General features: G+C 43.8%; 1 protein-coding gene across 4 annotated transcripts in view; it reads left to right on the top strand.

The window, feature by feature from the left end:
• CHCHD6 (coiled-coil-helix-coiled-coil-helix domain containing 6) overlaps window positions 1-17,987 on the top strand; it is a 169,589-nt gene that overhangs the window by 93,490 nt on the left and 58,112 nt on the right. For all 4 annotated transcript variants that reach the window (XM_073351350.1, XM_073351351.1, XM_073351349.1 and 1 more), the window contains one exon: window positions 4,187-4,257. In XM_073351350.1, the coding sequence (XP_073207451.1) occupies window positions 4,187-4,257 (71 nt within the window). The remainder of the gene's footprint in view (window positions 1-4,186; window positions 4,258-17,987) is intronic.

Genomic DNA, 17,987 nt, shown 5'->3' with positions numbered 1-17,987 from the left:
GGAACTTTGTCACAGTGGAAAATTAACCAAAATTTATTTTGAACCTCAGTTTTAGTGGGGAAGGGAAGTTTTTATTTCAAGGTGCGCGCATGCGCGTGAAAGAGCGAGATCTGAGACTATATATTCATATTCTCACTATCAACCAATTACTTATCAGAAGTGGTAAACCCTTTGAATTTGCACTGCATCGGTGCAGCTTGTTCACACTCTAAAGACAGAATCCCAAAATTGCCAACCCGAAACATCAAAAATCATGAGTAAGGCCCCCAAAACTCATGAGATTTAGATAAAAATACATTTCAGATTCTTTTCCTTTAAGCCTTTTAGGTTCATGTGGGGTACATTATCAAACTTTTTTTCTGTACCATAAGGGCTGGAAATTTAGAATTATTTTTTTAATGGCAGCTCAAATTCTCTTGTAACCACTTGTCTCCAGGAGCTGGGGCTTTAAGAAAAACATTAAATATCATGAGAGTTGGCAACACTGTGAGTGTGGGATGTTTTCTGAGCCTATTTTTTTACACAGGCTTGCAGCTGAATCTTCTTTCCTAATGTAGGGTTCTTTACGCAATATATGGCCAATAGTCTCTCTGTTGGGGTTGAGCAATGCACCAACAGTACCTGTGGTTATGTGTGACCTGATGAAGTTGTCCCCTAGTGTAATGTGGGTAAGGTGGTTCTGCATTTTCACCTGGCTGCCTGTTCTGAGCTTTCAGGACAGTTAGAAAGTCTTGGTTTAATATTAGCCATTGGAATGTTCTGTCACAGTGTGGTGGTGCACAGGATCACACTGGGAGGATTCAAACTATGACAAGAGGCAGCAAATTTTGCAGATGTAGATTGAATGTAAAGAACACCCAAAACTACTCTCTCACTGAGGGAAAAGCCCCAAAACTGTAAAACCACCCCTGCTCAGTGCTCAGATTGAGAGGCAGTTGGGTGGAATTTGTTCTTATTAAATGATTTGGAGAACTAGTCTGAAATCAACAAACTGAAATTCAATAAAGACCAGTGCAAAGTACTACACTGAGGAAGAAAAGAATTGGCTACAAAATGGGGAGTAACTGGCTAGGCAGTAATACTCCTGAAAAGGCTCTGGGGGTAATAGTGGATCAATGAATTAGTCAACAATGTGATGCAATTGCAAAAATGGCTAATATCCTTCTGGCTATATTAAATACAACACTCCTTCACTAGTTGCCCTGTTCTACTTAGCATTGGTGGGGCCTCAGCTGGAGTACTGGGTCAGTTTTGGACAAATTGGAGAGAGTCCAGAGGGAGAACAACAAAAATGGTCAAAGGGTTAGAATATCTGACCTATGAGGAAAGGTCATAAATCTGATCATATTTACTCTTGAGAAAAGAAGCGTGAGGGCGAGACCTGATAAATCTTCAAATATGTTAAGTACTGTTATGAAGAGGATGGTGAGCAATTGTTCTCCATGTGCACTGAAGGTAGGACAAAAAGTAATGGATTTAATCTTCAGCAAGGGAGATTTAAGTTAGATATTAGGGGAAACTTTCCAACTATAAGGGTAATTAAGCTCTGGAATAGGCTTCCCAGGGAGGTTGTGGAATCCCCATCATTCGAGATTTTTTAATAACAGGTTGAAAAAATACCTGTCAGGGATGGTCCACTCTAGGTTTACTTGATCCTACTTCAGTGCAGGGGGCTGAACTAGATGACCTCTCAAGATCCCTTCCAGCCCTACATTTGTATGGTTCTATGTATGGCATAAATCTGAAGCAAGGACAGAAGTGAATGAGCAACCACCTTGTTTTGCTCCCCCATCTGGCTCAGGTGAATGAGCAACCCCCAAAGAGGAAGAGGCCCAAAGGAATGGGGAAATCTTTTAACACTTCTAGTTGCTGAGCAAGCCAGAGTTTGAATGGCCAATCTGGAACTTTTCCTTCTTTTGGAAGCACTTAACAATATTGATTCATAACATTGGAAGCAGTAAGTCTTCCCAAAATGAAAAACAGAGGATTAAACCAAAAGCAAACCAGAGAATTATCTCGATTAGTGGAAAGGGGGATTATAGAATCTGTGCTTAGATTTCCTTCCTCCCCTTTTAAATTTGGCATTTTAAATTCCTTTCCGTGCCTCCTATGCCCCCATCTACAATTGCACTCCCACATGACACCCACATCAGACTTGCCAGGTGATCTGGCATGTGGTCTGGCAGGATTGTCATCTTTCCCTCCCTCCTGATCACTGAGGTTGAGGTGCCCCTCCCCATCTGAGTTCTCACTTGCCTGCCTCCCAGCCAAGTTGAGAGCCGGAGTGATGTCTTACTGGTTCCATGCCTCAGTACTTCTGTCCATGCTTGAGGATCCCACCCATTGTTGCCTAGGGGCTCGGGCAGGAACTTGATGCAGTAGTGGCATCATCAGTATTTCTACTGCCTCTGTCACAATAAAATCATTGGGCTGAACTCTCCCACTCTCATAAACCACGTAAAGGCCCTTGCACAAGTGCTTTAATTCTACAATCCTACTAGCAAACAACTCTGCTGCTTTTTCCTTCCTTGGGTGGGTTAAATGCCAGCTTCATGCTGGGCCTCACATATAACATATTTTTTCCTGTTTTCCTCTCCTGCTGCTGTTTCACTGCAAATTGCTGCTGGCTAATGGTGTCTGATGGCATTACTTCCTATTGCTGGAAAAATGCTTAATTTTCCTACTTTCCTTTCTCTCTCTCTCTCTCGCTTTCCCTCTTTCTCTCTTTTTGATCTCACAAATCCATACCCTTTGAGAAATCAGGTGGTATGAAATATGAAAATTGCTTGGGAAGTAATTGGAGAAACAGTGAGACTTATGAAACTCGTGGAAAATAACACTCAGACCGTATGTTTTCACATTATATCATTTTTAATGGCAAATTTAATGAATTGGCACATAGGTTTTGTAGGTTCATATGTGAATAAGCAACAGCAGGGAGCTGGAAGTCATCGGATCTGTTTACAGGGCAGAGAAAAAGACTCCATTAAAATTTGAACTTTTGTTAATGAAAGAAGTAAAAAGGATTTTGCCACATTGAAGTTTGACGATTATGTAACAAATAAGCGAACAAAGACATTCATGGCAGCTTGCTGGCAAAACTTATTTTGGATTGATTACTGATCCATGATTTGTCAGGTCTAAGAGCGATTATGAGGTCAGAATTTGTGAAAACAAATTCCTTGCTGTGGTTTGTGTGTGTTACATAAATGCAGATATGTATAGAAATGACACTTAAATACCTTTCAACGGAGCACTTCATAAACCTTTCCATTAGCTAAACATCTCAAGACTTCTGTGGAATAGGCAGGTGTTATCCCCACTTTACAGAAGGGAAACTGAGACACATAGATGGTGACTTGCCCTGTTCTCTTTTCTAACCACTGAACAATACTTGCAGTGGAGGGCCAGAGTTGATATGGAGGGCCAGAGTTGCAATCACAGGAGAAAAAGTTGGGAGGACGGGAACTGTGTTTAATATAAAACGACAAAATCGGGAGACAGGTAGGAGAGCAGCAAGGATGGGCCCTATGTCGAATTTCAGTGTTTACCCCCTTAGACTATTTTTATCTCATCTCTTCATTTATTTTAAAAAGTGGTTGTTCTTGTATCAGTTTGCATCTACTCTTTCAGATTGACTCAAGTCTGATACTCTTCACTATACTGTTAAAGAGGAAGCATGGTAGCTAGTCTGCAAATGGCTCAAGGAATTTTCCTTAAAAAGCAAGTTACATGGACAGTGGGGTTGAAATATAAAATTAATTCTCTTTTAGGCTAACAGTGTTAGCAGCTAGCTTTGACACTTGCAAGTCAGTAACCTACAGGCTCCCCACAGCAATTAAAAAAACCAAAACAAACCCCAAGCAGCACTGGAAACACCTGCTGGAAAATAAGTTTGGATGAAATAACACAAACTGAGCATTGGCCAAGAGGCCTACCCCTCCCCACATGAGGTGTCTGCAGCGGTGTGCCTCAAGTTTGTTGCCTTGATGTGATCTGTTTAGAAGTGCATATGTTCTTTCATATTCATATTTTATATTGGTGGAGCCTAAGTTGTTTTGTAGCAGAATATGGTGCCTGCTGGGTGAGAAATGAATGTTGTTTATTATAGAAGACAATTACATCACAGGGTAGGATACAAAAAAAGCACAATCTTGAGTGATGAGCAATGTTTGCTTTGTTTCAGAATGCTGAAATCTACAAGCTGACATCAGAGCAATTCCATGAGGCAGCCACTGGTGCAGAGAACCACATAAAGTAAGAAATCATTTTGGTTCTTTTCAACAGTTTTGTTTGTATTTATAATACACTGTGTGGGAATAGCCCCTGGATATTTACATAAATGAAGTGTGATGTTACTGCAGAATAAGTATTTAGAGACCTGAACAGTTTTAAACTCTCTTGTTGTGCTAACTTTAAGGGAGAAAGTTTAGGGTCAAAGTGTAGAATTTCTTTGAAAATAAAAATAGAAGGAGATGAGGATGGGGTCTAGAAAACACAAATTGGATTAGAATGTTTTCAAGGTTTTTAGAATAGCAATAAAAAGTATTTTTGGTTTACATTTAAACTGTCCGCCACAGTGTTTGCAACCCAGACATTGCTGGGCTAGTGCAGAAGAGCAGAAAAGTGAAACTTTTTTTTTTCATTTTATACAGGCAAGAGAAATGTAAAAAGTAAATAGCATAAATGGTGACACCTAAACAACACTAAAATCTGTTTTAATTATCATGTGTGTTTATAGTGACAGAGATGAAATGTATTTTCTGAAATATGGTTTTTATCGTGGCTCGGAGTCCTTTAATATTGTGTGTATTCTTTTGCCACTACAGTGCATTTCATGTCCAAATTCCTCCATTTTTGTGTGCCAGTAGCATTTTCCAGCTCATTGTTCCACATGTACTACTAACAACTGTCTAAGAAAAAATATAAGTTTATGAGAATTCTTTACTATTCATGAGTCCAGAGAAATTATACTGTTAAGAGCAGCATTTATACCTCAGTTTGGTTCAACAAACAGTTGGCCAACATGCAATATACTGGAGTAACAACATATGCAGTCCAGTTGGATCAAGTCCAGACTGCATGATATTTAACTACATAAATAGATTATACAGGTGTATGTAAGTGGGGTGCACAGTATATTATATTGTATTCTTTTTTTTATTATAACTGGCCATCAAAGCATCACATAACTTGTTATAATTCCGCACTGGTGCTTGGACAGTTTGGTTGCTGTAAAAGCTCACATGCAGTGTACTTACAAAATCAAGGCGCTGATACATCCCAGACATTTTCAGATAACTCTTCTTAGTAAAATTTAAATTATTAACTTAAATTTTAAAAATTGTAGATGTTGTAATCAAGACCTGACAGTCTTTTCTTTAGCCGCCTTGGAGCAGAGAGAAGATATTTTATCTGCGTGTGCGTCCAGAATTGTGTAGCCAGTTGGTGAGAATACATGTAACAAGGATATAATATATAACATAAATAATGAATTCTTAGAGGAGATTAAGACCCCAGGTTATATCCTGTATTTGTTGTCATAGGCTATGTGTCAAACCTGTATTTAGGACAGCCTTCACTTGGGTTCCCATGAGGTTTATTTGACCTTCCCTGTTCCTTGCAAGATGAAGATCTGCAGCATATGTTACCATCTGGTAATGCAGCCGTTCCTTGAAATGGTAAACAGTTGAGATCAGTACAAAAGTTAATGATTTCCTGAGATTTAGCAAGAATGTTCTAGGGTCTTAGAGGTTCCTTCCCCTTCTCTTTGTGTCCCTAAGAGCAGCCACTCTGAGATTTCCTACTTGCCCTTTCTTGTAATATTTTCTGTTGGAAGAGTAAGCAGACTTTGGCCACTATAAATAGAAAGACTTTCTTTGGGTTCACTTAGATGGACAGCAGCCCCCTCCCCCCCTTCCCTCCCCGGGGGGGACTATCCTTTGGCTCCAATGTGGTATCTGTTTTGAAATTCACATTGTTGTCTTGAAAAAATAGCTTGGGAACCATGCGCTGGAAGCCTTAATAATTGGGAAAGGACAGGCTATGCAGGGCTTGTAAATGTGAGGGGGAAAGAGTTCCTCATATCATCTACCTCTTTTTAGAATGGAGATTCTTAGAGCAGGGGTTCTCACAATAAATTTTTTGGTGACTTTAGAGTGTGGCCACCAACTCTTGCTGGTGGCCACTATGACAATTTTTCTTAAAATACTTACTTGACTTTAGGAAAAACAAATAAATATGCACATATACGTGTCCAAATTATAATTTATTTATATAGGGGTTGGTTTTTTTTTTTCAGACTCAGTAATAAAGGTAATGTACAGTTCTCTATTTACTGGATCTAAACAGAATAGAAGCACAAATAAGGTGCTTTGCACATTCTTGTCCTTTGTTGTTTTTGGTTTTAGTTGCCTTTTTTTAGAAAAGACTTGCTAGCTAGTAAAGCTCTGGATGGGGAGGTGGGTAAGGAGACAATGGGGACTGGGGCAATGGGGTTTGAGGTGAGCCCAGCGTCAGAGCCTGCCACCGCACAGAGTCCTGGGCTGGAGGAGGCTGTGCGGGCCAGGGACAATGGGGGATGGGTAAGTCCAGAGCTGGCACTGGCCACTGCATGGCTGGGGGCCAGGGCCAGAGCCCAAAGTCCCATGACTGGAGCCTGCCACCTGCCGCCCCAGGGTTGATGCTTGAAGGCCGAGCCTCACACCCCCGGGAAGGTGGGGAACTGACTGGCTGCCTGCTCCTCCAGCATTTGTGGTTCCGGCCCCTGATGGCCCTGTGGGAGAGGCACTGCTTTGCAACCCCCTCAGTGCCCAGGAGGCTGTGGCTGCAAGAAAATCCCTGGTGGCCGCATGTGGCTGCATTTGAGAAACTCTGTAGGGAGGGGGTGCAGTGTGCAGAAAGGGGCTCAGGGCAAGGGGTTGGGGCACAGGAGGGGATGCAGGAGGGGTTTGGGTGTGGGCTCTGGCCCGTAGCCACTTATCTGGAGCAGCTCTGGGGTGGCAGCGGCATGCAGCGGGGCTAAGGCGGGTTCCCTGCCTGCCCTGGCCCCACGCCGCTCACAGAAGCAGCTGGGACCACGTCCCTCCGGCTCCTGGGGGAGGGGAGGCAGAGGGCTCCGCGCGCTGCGCTCACCTGCAGGTACCTTCCCCAGGGGCCGCAGGGACGTGGTGCCGCCTGCTTCCAGGAGCAGCACACGACCCACGGCTCCATGGGGTGGCAATCCTATGGGCAGGTTCCAAAGCCCTAACGGGCCAGATCCGGCCCACAGGCCGTAGTTTGCCCACCCCTGCCCTACATCCTGGGCTCCGTGTTGGAATACGCCATCTAGGGGTTGATGGTGCCCCATGTTAATCATACTGACCACCTTGCTTCTCCCTGCCAGCTCACCATCTTAGTGCGGGCGTGAGTTGCAGTAATGCTCAGAGGCCCCATTTAGGATCGGGCGTCATTGTACTAAGTGCTGTACAAACATATATGAACATGCAATTCCTGCCCAAATTGCTTACAGTCCTAAAACTAGAACAGAGCTATGTCTTGGATGGAATGAGAGAAAGTTCCTTTGTGGGTATATGTATCAGTATTCTGAACTTACTGGGTAGAACCAAACATTTGTTTATGCTACAAGGTCCCTTTATCAGGCATTGTTTGTTGAGTACTGAAGAATGCAGAATTTGCCACCCCCATCTGAACTCAATGAGCAACAAACCAACTGAAGGAGCAGACTAGTCATGCTGTTTAGTCTTGAAGCACTAGACCATCTGTAAATCTGAAAGTAGTTTACCAAAGTGAATACATTTGATTATCTCCATTACACAGATTGAGGAACTCAGACACAAACAAAGTCACACAAATTTTGCTAGGGATGAAACTCAGGTCTGCCAACTCCCAGCCCCAAGCACAGTGCACTTGACCACCACTGCACCTGTATAACAAGAAGAAATGGGAAGTGGGGCGGTTCTTCCCTCTGTATGATGCTCTGTCTCCATTCCATAATATCTCTCTCAGCCCATAACGCACCAATCCCATCAATCATGGTGGGTTACTGGATTTACCTTCTCTACCTTGCATGCACACACACCTAATCAGACTCAGCTGTCCTGTGTTTTGTCACCTTTTATCAAGTACCACATTTAAATTTGTATTCTAGTGTACTGAGGGGCGGGGAATGAAAATGGGATTTCCCCTACAGTGAGTAAATTCTACTTTACAGAGATCATACTGCAGCAAAGGTCAAAGCAGCACAAATCACGGAGACTGCTTCTGTGGCATTTATAGGCATCTGAGTATCCCTTTCCTTCACTCTCCAACCCTTTTAAACAGCTGCAGCTTTGCACAAGGGGCCAAGTGCGCTACTGTTTTTTTCTCTTCGTATTTATATGGCTCTTCACGTATTCAGAGTGCTGTACAGATCTTAACTAACGAGTCTTTACAATGTGTCTGTGAGGCAGGTGGGTAAGCCTTATTATCCCCATCTTGCAGGAGGGCAAATAGAGAAATGAAGTGCTTTGCCCCAGGCCACATAGTGAGTCAACAAGAGAAGCACCAGGTATTGGCCACTGCTGAAGGCAGGCTACTGTGTCTTATGGACTAGTGGTCTGATCTTGTGTGACAGTCTTTGTTCCTAACCACATTACCTGAACCTAGACTCCACCTTCCTGTGAAGTATCTCAAGAAATTGCACAGCCATCCTCCCTGCATACTGCTCACTGTCCTGTCTTGGGTTCTATCCAGCTTGCATCTCTCTTCCAAGAAGAACCTCCTAGCAACAGGAAGCCACTGAACAGACCTTGAAAAATGGGCAGTTCTTTGAGTACCTTCAGTAACATGCCCTTGTTGTTTGCGTGCTATGGTGACTTGGAACACTGCCTTGGACACACTGTCTGTCTGATTTTATTATAATTGCTGCATTATTATTTTGCCCTTTGTTAACCAGTGGAATTAAAGTCTGGGGACTCAGAACTTTTCCTCCCTCCTTCTGTGTTCAGCAAACTCTGCACATCAGTAACCACCCACAAAAGAAGCAACATGTACATAAAAGACCAGTGCTCCCCACCCTTCACTTTTCTTCACATCCTTTTCTCAGTGCTCAGAGAGCCATGACTCAGACTGGGTTTAGAGAAGACAACTTGTTAATCCCCTCCCTGCTACAGAGAATAAAATGGCATTTCATTCCAAGCTCTATTAATGCGCTCGCTCCTGGGATAAAGCAGGCGTCCCAAAAGGCAGTGGCCACATTTTTTTCTTTTGCGTTGTCTTTGTCTTCTTTAGAGTGTTACATTTAGATTAGCTTCTGAGGATTAAATGTTATTACAGCCCCTGAATCTGTTAAGGGGGAAAAAAAATCAGTGAAGAAGTTACGGCTTAGTGCAGGCACTCAAGATTTATCCTTAAAGTGCTGTTTTTTTAATTTCATTCTTTTGTTAAGTTTGACCTTATCTTATTTTTGTTGTTTTTTTAAATTTGGAAGCAAGGATCAGCATGGTTGGGTGTGGGCATATGGTATTCTTTAAAAGGTAAAGCTGCAGAGTGGGGTAGGGGGATTAGGAAGTTGTTAAGAGGTAAAATTGTTCTGGAGCTGAATAATTTCCCTCTGAGATAGTCTTATGGTCTGTTGAACTCTCTCTGAAGCTGCTTACCAAGAGCCCTATTGCTTAGCTCGCTATGCTGAGAGGACTGAATATGCCAGGCACAGCTATCAATGAGAATTTAAAGAATGCTCCTAGCTTGTCATCCTGATAGAGATCAGCTTTGAAACCAAGGCAACTTTCCAATGGAAAGTCTGCCATCAAGATTTATTCCACATGAGACCTCCTATCTAAGAGTTCATTTAATGATTCTAGGATCTTTAAACTTAATGGACATGAGTATTTAAGGTGATTATGTTAGAGAAACTGACAAGTGGTAAGTATCCTCCTAGGCTTTGTATGGAAAAGAGAACTGCACAGCCTTGGCACAGGCATGGGGTAAAAAGCTTCTGGACAGACTGTGAGCTTGGAACAGCAAATTATTCCATAGTTCAATCCCCTGAAAATGAGGGTCTTATTAAATTTCATAACAGACTTTATAGCAGCAACAGGCCTTCACTGAAAATGGAAATTGTGAGCAAATCCCCAAGGAATTACCAGCTTTTTGGCTGGTTTCTTTAGAGTTTGGGAAGGTTTGAAGGATCATGCATGGTGCTACTTCATTGGCTCATGAAATCTTAAAGTCTGATATGAGAAAATTTTTAACTAGCCCCATATATTTCTACTCTGAGGGGACTTCACACGGGGTAGAATTCTGAAGCAGACATTAAGTGTACAATACTGAAGCACAAGAGGAAGAGGCAGGGACATCACAGGCTTCAAGCAAAATGGCTGTGGGGTTTCTCCTATTATTAGATTAATAGATTCATACATGGTTGAAATTAGGGGCCTAGGCAATAGGGAGATAGTAACTTTCAGGGATACAACACCAGCTACCCCTTGGAGCTCATTCTCACTTCATGTTGAGGTAAGAGCAAGACTGTTACCCCACCGAAGAAGGGTCTGGCTCTTCCCCCTCCTTCTAACACTATTCATGCTGGTTGCTCCCAGCCTTGCTTTCAGTGATTCTGTTCCACACGCATTTCATATAAAGGGATTCCATGACAGCCTGGCCTGCACTGCACTGACCCTTTGTGCCTCCAGACCTGGTCTGAGTTGGGAAATTGAAGTATTGCTGAAACTGGCCTTGAGGAATCTGTTCCCCCGAAGTGATATGTAAAATGGTGCAAGTGCTAGAGTAGATGGGATAGTACTGGCTTTAATGCCCTTTCAGAAAGTGTGAGGAAATCTTTATGGAAACAAGAGTTAATGATCTTTTCTTAAATGGAGTTGAAGGTAGTTCGCCCCATTTACACTAGCACTTATCCATTTTCAGTACTGTTTCAGGAGGACCATTGTTAAACTGTTTCTAGCTATACATTGATTTCAGGGTCTGGCACTCAGACCAGTTGTAAGTTTTCTGTTCTTGTGGTCCTTTCTGTTCTGGGAGGGTGGGGTATTGTAATGAGGGTTGCACTGGCTGTGCTGGAACTGCATAAATGTTCCAGTTGGCTCACTTTACTTTTCCTGGGAGTGCTTCTTAAAGCCTTAAATAGTTACTGCTACAGTGGAATGTTACCAGACCGAAGACATGAGAGTTTGCATAAAGTGTGCTGTGGCGGGGTGGTCACCCCACCATGCCTTGTAGGGCTTAAAACAGCTCTAAGAGAGGGCTATAGCTGGAGGAAAGCTAGGCTGATTGGGGGAAGTAATCACAGGTGGGGCCACAGCTGGCCCCATAAGATGACTGTTAGCCAGGAGCTGAGAGATGCGCTCTCTCTCTCTCTAGCTACATGGAGAGAGGAGGGCCTAGCTGCCTGGGAAGCTGAGGAGCGTACCTAGGGCAGACCAGTGCTGGGGAAGGGCAGAGCCCCAGGCTGCAGACAAGGTAAAGGCCCACAAAAGGGTACAAAGGCTGTAGAGGAGCAGCCCCAACCTCGACAGAGGCAGCTGGTCCGACCCCCCCGTGTCGATGATGAGTGGTACAGACTGCAGTCTGCCCCAGGGAGTGGGGGCTAGACGATGACTGACAGTAACCACTGAGGCAACGGAGGGATAAGGGGTTGGGGGTTCCCCTGGAAGGGGAGACCCAGACTAAGAGGGTATGGCCAGGGGGCAGAACCCTAATCTAGAAGGGCACCGGGGGCCGGGAGTGGTACGAGGCCAGTGGCAGGCGAGACACCGACCGGCAGAGGGCTCTCCTGGCTGAAAAGAGCTAATTCCTTGGACAACCAGCAGGAGGTGCCGCAGTGGTGAGTCGTCACCCCATCACATCTGCGCTTTGCAATTCTTAGGGATTGCTAAAATGCTTGTGTCTAAACAAAAGCATATCCCTCCTGTGGCCCAGTTCATTTAATGATATCCCAGTTCTGTATTTAGAATATTGCCTCTTATTTCCTTGCATTATTTGGGATGATGAGTGAAAACGAGCGTACAAACACAGTACAGGTTTGTCACTACTGCAAAATCAGTGCGAAAATAACGGACTCTCCTCACAAGTGCAGCAGTTGCTGTAGGTTAAAATCAAGGTGCAATGGTGTAGCTGTGGGGTGGGGATCTGGGGTTGGGACTGGACTAGCAGGGGAAGAAATGACAGACTCTGGAGTTCACTAGGGACTTTACTATTGCTATTGATTTCACATGGAAGGCACTCATACTATGGTGATGGGTGGAAGCATAAAACCCTTAAGACAGGTGAATAGTATAAAGTGCATTGACAGAGCTGATTCTGATTACTTTCAGCAACAATAATATGTACCCCCTTAAAACAAAACCACAGTTAACATAGTCTAAAACATGTTAAACAAAGCTGGCTGGCAGCTCAAATTTACTGCAAGAGACAGACTTCATCAAGAATAAAAATTAAAATGGAACCAAAGCACTGACATGGTTGGTTTGGGGAGTGGGAAAAGCAACATGGCTGAAGCAAGAACGTTACAGTTTCAGGATGTTTGAGACTCACCTGGATGTAGTTTTCCTCCGTGACTCCATACTAGTGACTTTTTAGGCCTTCTCTTCCCTCTCCCAGGGAAGGAGCCTTGCATATTGATTAGTGACCTCAGGTTGGCCAGCACTGGATGTTTGCAGCTGCCTTTCTGTGTGCTGGTGGTGGTAATGGCCAGGGACTGATATGAGGCTCAGGTCATCTGGAAAAGCCTTTTAAAAAAAAATGGTGAATTAAAGATGTCAGAAGCAATAATGCCTCAGAAACCACTTGTAACTGGTGAATTAATGACTTGTTTGCTAATTAGAAGCCCAAGGCGAAGCTGAGGCAACACTTCTAACAATCTGGTCATTAATTCACTAACAACTGATTTCAAGGGCAGTGTTGCTATTTTGAACAGTAATTGTATTCATGCTTCTGAATTATATGCTCTGTATGTGAGATGCTTCCATTTATTAATGGATGTTAAATTCTCCTTGTGGGGTGATAGGAAACAAGGGGATGTGATATTGGACAGTATTTGAGAGGTATTGAGGAGAGAGAGATTGATATTCTGAAGGTCAGAGGTTCTGTATGTCCTGAATCTCCTCTTCCTGAGGAGATGATAGTCATGACATAGCTACACAAGCCTCCAACATGGTGAGCTGTTTCCCCAGAGATCAGTATCCAAGCTGTATGGTTTTATTGGCTGCACCTTTCCTTGTAGAGGGTGAGAGATCATTTTATAGCATCATACTCCAATGAGCACTTTATGGATGGTCAAAGTTCTTCAGCTAAAATAGATTTTCATGTAAACCCTAGCGCAACCAGTAGCTTTCTGCATAGAATCACGTTAACATTGAAACCTCACAATCAGTAGACCCTCAGCCTGATTTCAGTATGTCTAGGCCTGCTGGAGTTTGGTTCACCCTTCTCATCCTCACCTTCTGCTTCTTCCCTGTGTCCTGAGGTTGACCACTGGAGGTCTCTTTCCTGCATGATGGGACAGGTGCACACCCAGCTTTTCTGCCAAGCCCTCCAGGCCCATGTCTAATTTGGTTAAAATGTAGCACTTACTGACTCCAGAGTGGTCCATAGGGATACTTCCTTGGAGAAATTTTTTCAGCAGTAAGCTGGAGCTGACTCTGATTATCATTAATAGCTGAAGTCAGTAACCCTGAAGTTGGTGCTGGTCACGTTAACTTGCATGAGAGGCTTTTGGTGCCAGTTTGAAAGCATATGGTTTCCTGTGAATTGAAAACCATGTTCACGTAAGTTGTTTTCTATTGGAATTTCTTGTGTTCTTTAAGTACTTTGTTGAGATTGTGTTGCTTGCCAAGACCAGAGTTCAAGGCTTTGTGTTTCTCCTGCAACAGCAAAATTTCCAGTGTTTAAAAGGGTGGGTGAATGGTGGTGGAGTCAGTAGTGAGTGAATCACACAACATAGTGTAAGTAAGATGTGCTGTGGGGCTGAAGGCATCACCTTATGCATGAGATGTCATCCTCATTAGATTGCAGAAAGTGCCATGGGGTCTTTAAGCTGAAGTGTTTAGTTCCAGTGTCTCACTTGAATTCTGATTTGGATAACTGAATTCTGTCTCTGTAAATTTCACCTGCAGCTTCAGTCAGATACATTATATACACTACATATAATAGTGTATCTAGTGTGGCTGTTCTGTCCACCCCAGAAATGCCTGCATTTTGGTGGTGGGTGAAGTAAATACTGTAGGAAGCTGCTAAAATACTTACCACCCTTCATCCAGTCTAAAAGTATGATGCAGGGGGTATCACTACAAGGAAAACATCTCTCTAGCTTTGTGAGAACATCATAAACTCCTCTCTTGCAGACCCCAGGTTTTGCAGGTAGAATAGATAAGGATTGCTTTTGGAATTTTCAAATCTGTATATTTTTGGCATTTTCTCAGTAGGCAGTTACCCCCTAAATGCTGTAGCACTGACCATCCCAACATTTTGTGTTCTTAGAGCCAGTAATTCATGCATTCAGTGAGCTGCACATATTCCATTCCTGATCTGAAGTCTTAACTGTTCTTAAGTGTTGTTTTTTATCTTATTTAAAAAAAAATAAATGCCTGTTTGGGTCACCTGTAGGGGTAAGTTTTGTTTCAGATGCAGTTACCGCTTGCTGTATCGCTTTTTTGCCTTGTGGGAGCTCAGCCATCCTCCTTTTCTGATTCAGAGAGCTCCTTCCAGCAACAAGGTTCTGACTCATTCCTGTTTGGCTTCCAAAGGCCATTTTACTGCTAACTTTAGACTCATCTTTGCTTGTCAACCTTAGTAGCTTGGCATCTTTGGATGAAATGGTGTGTGGTGTTTGCAGGCATGAGATCAACTTCTGTTAACTTCAATATCTCCTGGCAAGGAAAAGAACAGGCTGTAATTTTCCTTTCCGCTTCAAAACTGGCAGAGTTCCTCCCAAGTCAATATCCTACATTCATCACTAGTAAAGAATCTCTGTCCAAATATACATTTGAATTGCCTGTGAAAAAGTCTTTTCTATTATAACACACAACTTGCCATCTACCATGCAAAATGCCAGTAGAGATGAATAGTTACCTAATTTGCAGGCTCAATGGGATGGGGCCATGTCATCCTCCTTTTTGTGCAGTTTTGAGAGTACTGGCATTCAACAGATAACATAAGTATCCATACTTGTAAAGATTATATCGGTCAGTCATTGAAGTTACTTGGACTTTGTCTAGCAAAACAGCCTGAGATATAAATTGAAACCTTCTAGGGGCACTCATTGGTGAAATGGAGAATGACTGCTTGTTTAGTGAGGTTAAGAAAACAAGTTAGAGTACGGGAAGTAGTATGATATACAGTATTTGGCTGAGTACATTATGGTAGTCCAGAACTGTCAGTTCTGGTCCCAGTTTTGTCCCTTCTGGTTTGAGTTTTATATTTCTAAAAGCTCATGTTTCAGGGCTTCAGCTGGTCACCTGCAGGAGTCAGAAAGGGTCATTTCCCTTCTCCCCTCTCTCCCCTGCCCTCTGGCAATGTACTCTGGGTTTTCTTGGTCTCCTTTGTCTGAAGCATCAGATATGGCCATGGCTGGTGATGGGTTGCTGGATGGCGTGGGTCAGGACTCTGAGGTGGCACCAAGCTTTCTGTGTCTCACATGCTGAGTTGGCTGATTCTTGCTCACATGCTCAGGGTCTAACTGATCGCCATATGTGGAGTCAGGAAGGAATTTCCCCCCAGGCCAGACTGGCAGTGACCTGGGAGGTTTTTCGTATGGTGTATGGGTCACTTGCTGGAATTATCTGTATATCTCTGTCAGTTGCCTGCAATTGCAGGGACCTTGGGCATTGGTGCACCCTCAGTCTCTTCTGTTCTCTGCCTGTGGCACACAGTAGTTTAGTATGCTGTGGGCTGTAATACTCTGGTCTCATTTCAGTTGTTGGGCTTAGTATGTGGGTGCTGGGTGATGGTGTTGGACTGTGATATACAGGGGATCAGACTAAATTATAATTTCTGGCCTTGAACTCAGACTTCGTGACTTTGGGCAAGTCAGTTAAACTTAAGCAGTGAGGTTCATCATTTGTGAAATAGGGAGACTACCTGCCTCAAAGGGGTATTTGTGAAGTTTAATGTTGTTAAAGCTCTTTAGTACAGGGGCTATGTATTATTATTGGGTATTAAAAATTGCAGTGTAGATGCTTAGGCTGGAGCCCAGGCTCCAAGATCCTTCCCTCTTGTTGGGTTTCAAGCCAGGCTCCAGTCTGAGCCCGAATGTCTACACTGCTATTTTTACCTCTGCAGTGTGAGCCTCCTAGCCCGAGGCAGTTGACCTGGATTCTAAGGCTCTCTATTGCTAGACTCTTTTTTTTAGCTGTGGAGACATTCCCTAAGTCCAAAGCTCCTTTTGTCTTAGCTGGAGGTTTGTGATTAACTTATCCTTAGATATGTTAATTGAGGGGTGAGTTCACAGTTATCAAGAGGTCTGTAATTCATACAGTCATGAGTACCTCTGGCAGTATGTCTGCACTGCAGTTAAAAACCCACGGCTGACCCATGCCAGCTGACTTGAGCTGTGGGACTGTTTAATTGCAGTGTAGGTGTCCGGGCTCAATCTGTAGCCTGGGCTGTAGGACCCTAGGAGGTGGGAGGTCCCAGAGGTTCAGCTATAGCCTGATCCAGAAAGTCTACACTGCAATTAAACAGACACGTGAGCCCAAGTCAGCTGGCATAGGCCTTCAGTGGGTGTCCGATTGCAGTGTAGACATACCCTGAGTTTAATAGTACAAGGTAGCAGAAGGAAAGCTGTCTTTGGGAGGCCTATAACTCAGAAATCCGTTTGTTTCTTTCACCAATAAAAGATATTACCTCACCCACCTTGTCTCTCTAATCTCCTGGGACTAACATGTCTACAACAACACTGCAAACAGCAGATTTTAGAGAGGCGCTTACAAGAGTCAAGTTTAAACCATATAAAATTGTGGGCATGGAAACTCCTCTAGCTGTTTTTCTGTACTGATGCATGTGCAATATAAGAAGTGTACATTTTCTTCAAGTTGGATTCCCGAAACATTTAGTGGGTACCGTAGGCGCCGACTCCATGGGTGCTCCAAAGCTGAAGTGCCCATGGGGGAAAAATGGTGGCTGCAGAGCACCCACCGGCAGCCAGCTCCCGTCCCCCCAGCACCTCCCGTCCGCTGGCGGCCCCGTGGATCAGCCTCTCCCCCTCCCTCCAACACCTCCTTCCTGCTGCAGATCAGCTGTTCCGCAGTGGGCAGGAGGTGCTGAGGTGAGGGGGTAAGAAGAGGTGGGGTGGGAGTGGGGGCTTGGGGGAAGAGGTGGAGTGGGGGTGGGGCCTGGGACAGAGCTGGGGGTGGGGGTCGAGTACTCCACGACACGTTAGAAGTTGGTGCCGCTGGTGGGTACCATACACTAACTTGGGTAAAACGTGACAGGTTGAGACCTTTTTGACCTGCGTCACATCAATAGTTTGATCTCTAGCTCTGTGCAAAATACCAGAAAACAAAACCTCACCTACAGTTTTTTTTTTTTTAAGTGGCTATTTATGGGGTCTTATATGTCTGGAACCCTTGGCTCAGATAACTCCAAATTTTGGTCACTAACACTATCCTGCACCCTCCTGAGGCACACTAAATTTCAAAGAAACCAACTATGGGTGTTCTTTTTAGAGAACTTGGAAAGGTCCACCTTTAAACAGGTGGCACAATGCAACCTTAACAATAGTGGCACTCCCATGCCACTAGAATATAGCAGTCGCTTCACCCACCACTGAAATGCAGCTATCTCTGGGGTGGAATGCAGCAGCTGTTCAGTTGCAGTGCTGCACAGCTGTTTATGCTGACAGGAAGTAAAGCAGCATATTGTATCCAATGGAAACAGCAGAGGCAACTCCAGGATGCAGAATTTAGTTATCTGAGCTGTAATTTAACTAGAACACTGAGGTTAATGGTGCTATCCTTATGAGAAGTCCCAGGGGTGGTTCCTCTCTATTTTGGTCC

Source organism: Lepidochelys kempii, chromosome 7 (genome assembly GCF_965140265.1).
Source record: "Lepidochelys kempii isolate rLepKem1 chromosome 7, rLepKem1.hap2, whole genome shotgun sequence".
Classification (NCBI taxonomy): domain Eukaryota; kingdom Metazoa; phylum Chordata; order Testudines; family Cheloniidae; genus Lepidochelys; species Lepidochelys kempii.
Note: the sequence above shows the minus strand (reverse complement) of the source record. Positions and strands in the feature narration are given on the sequence as shown.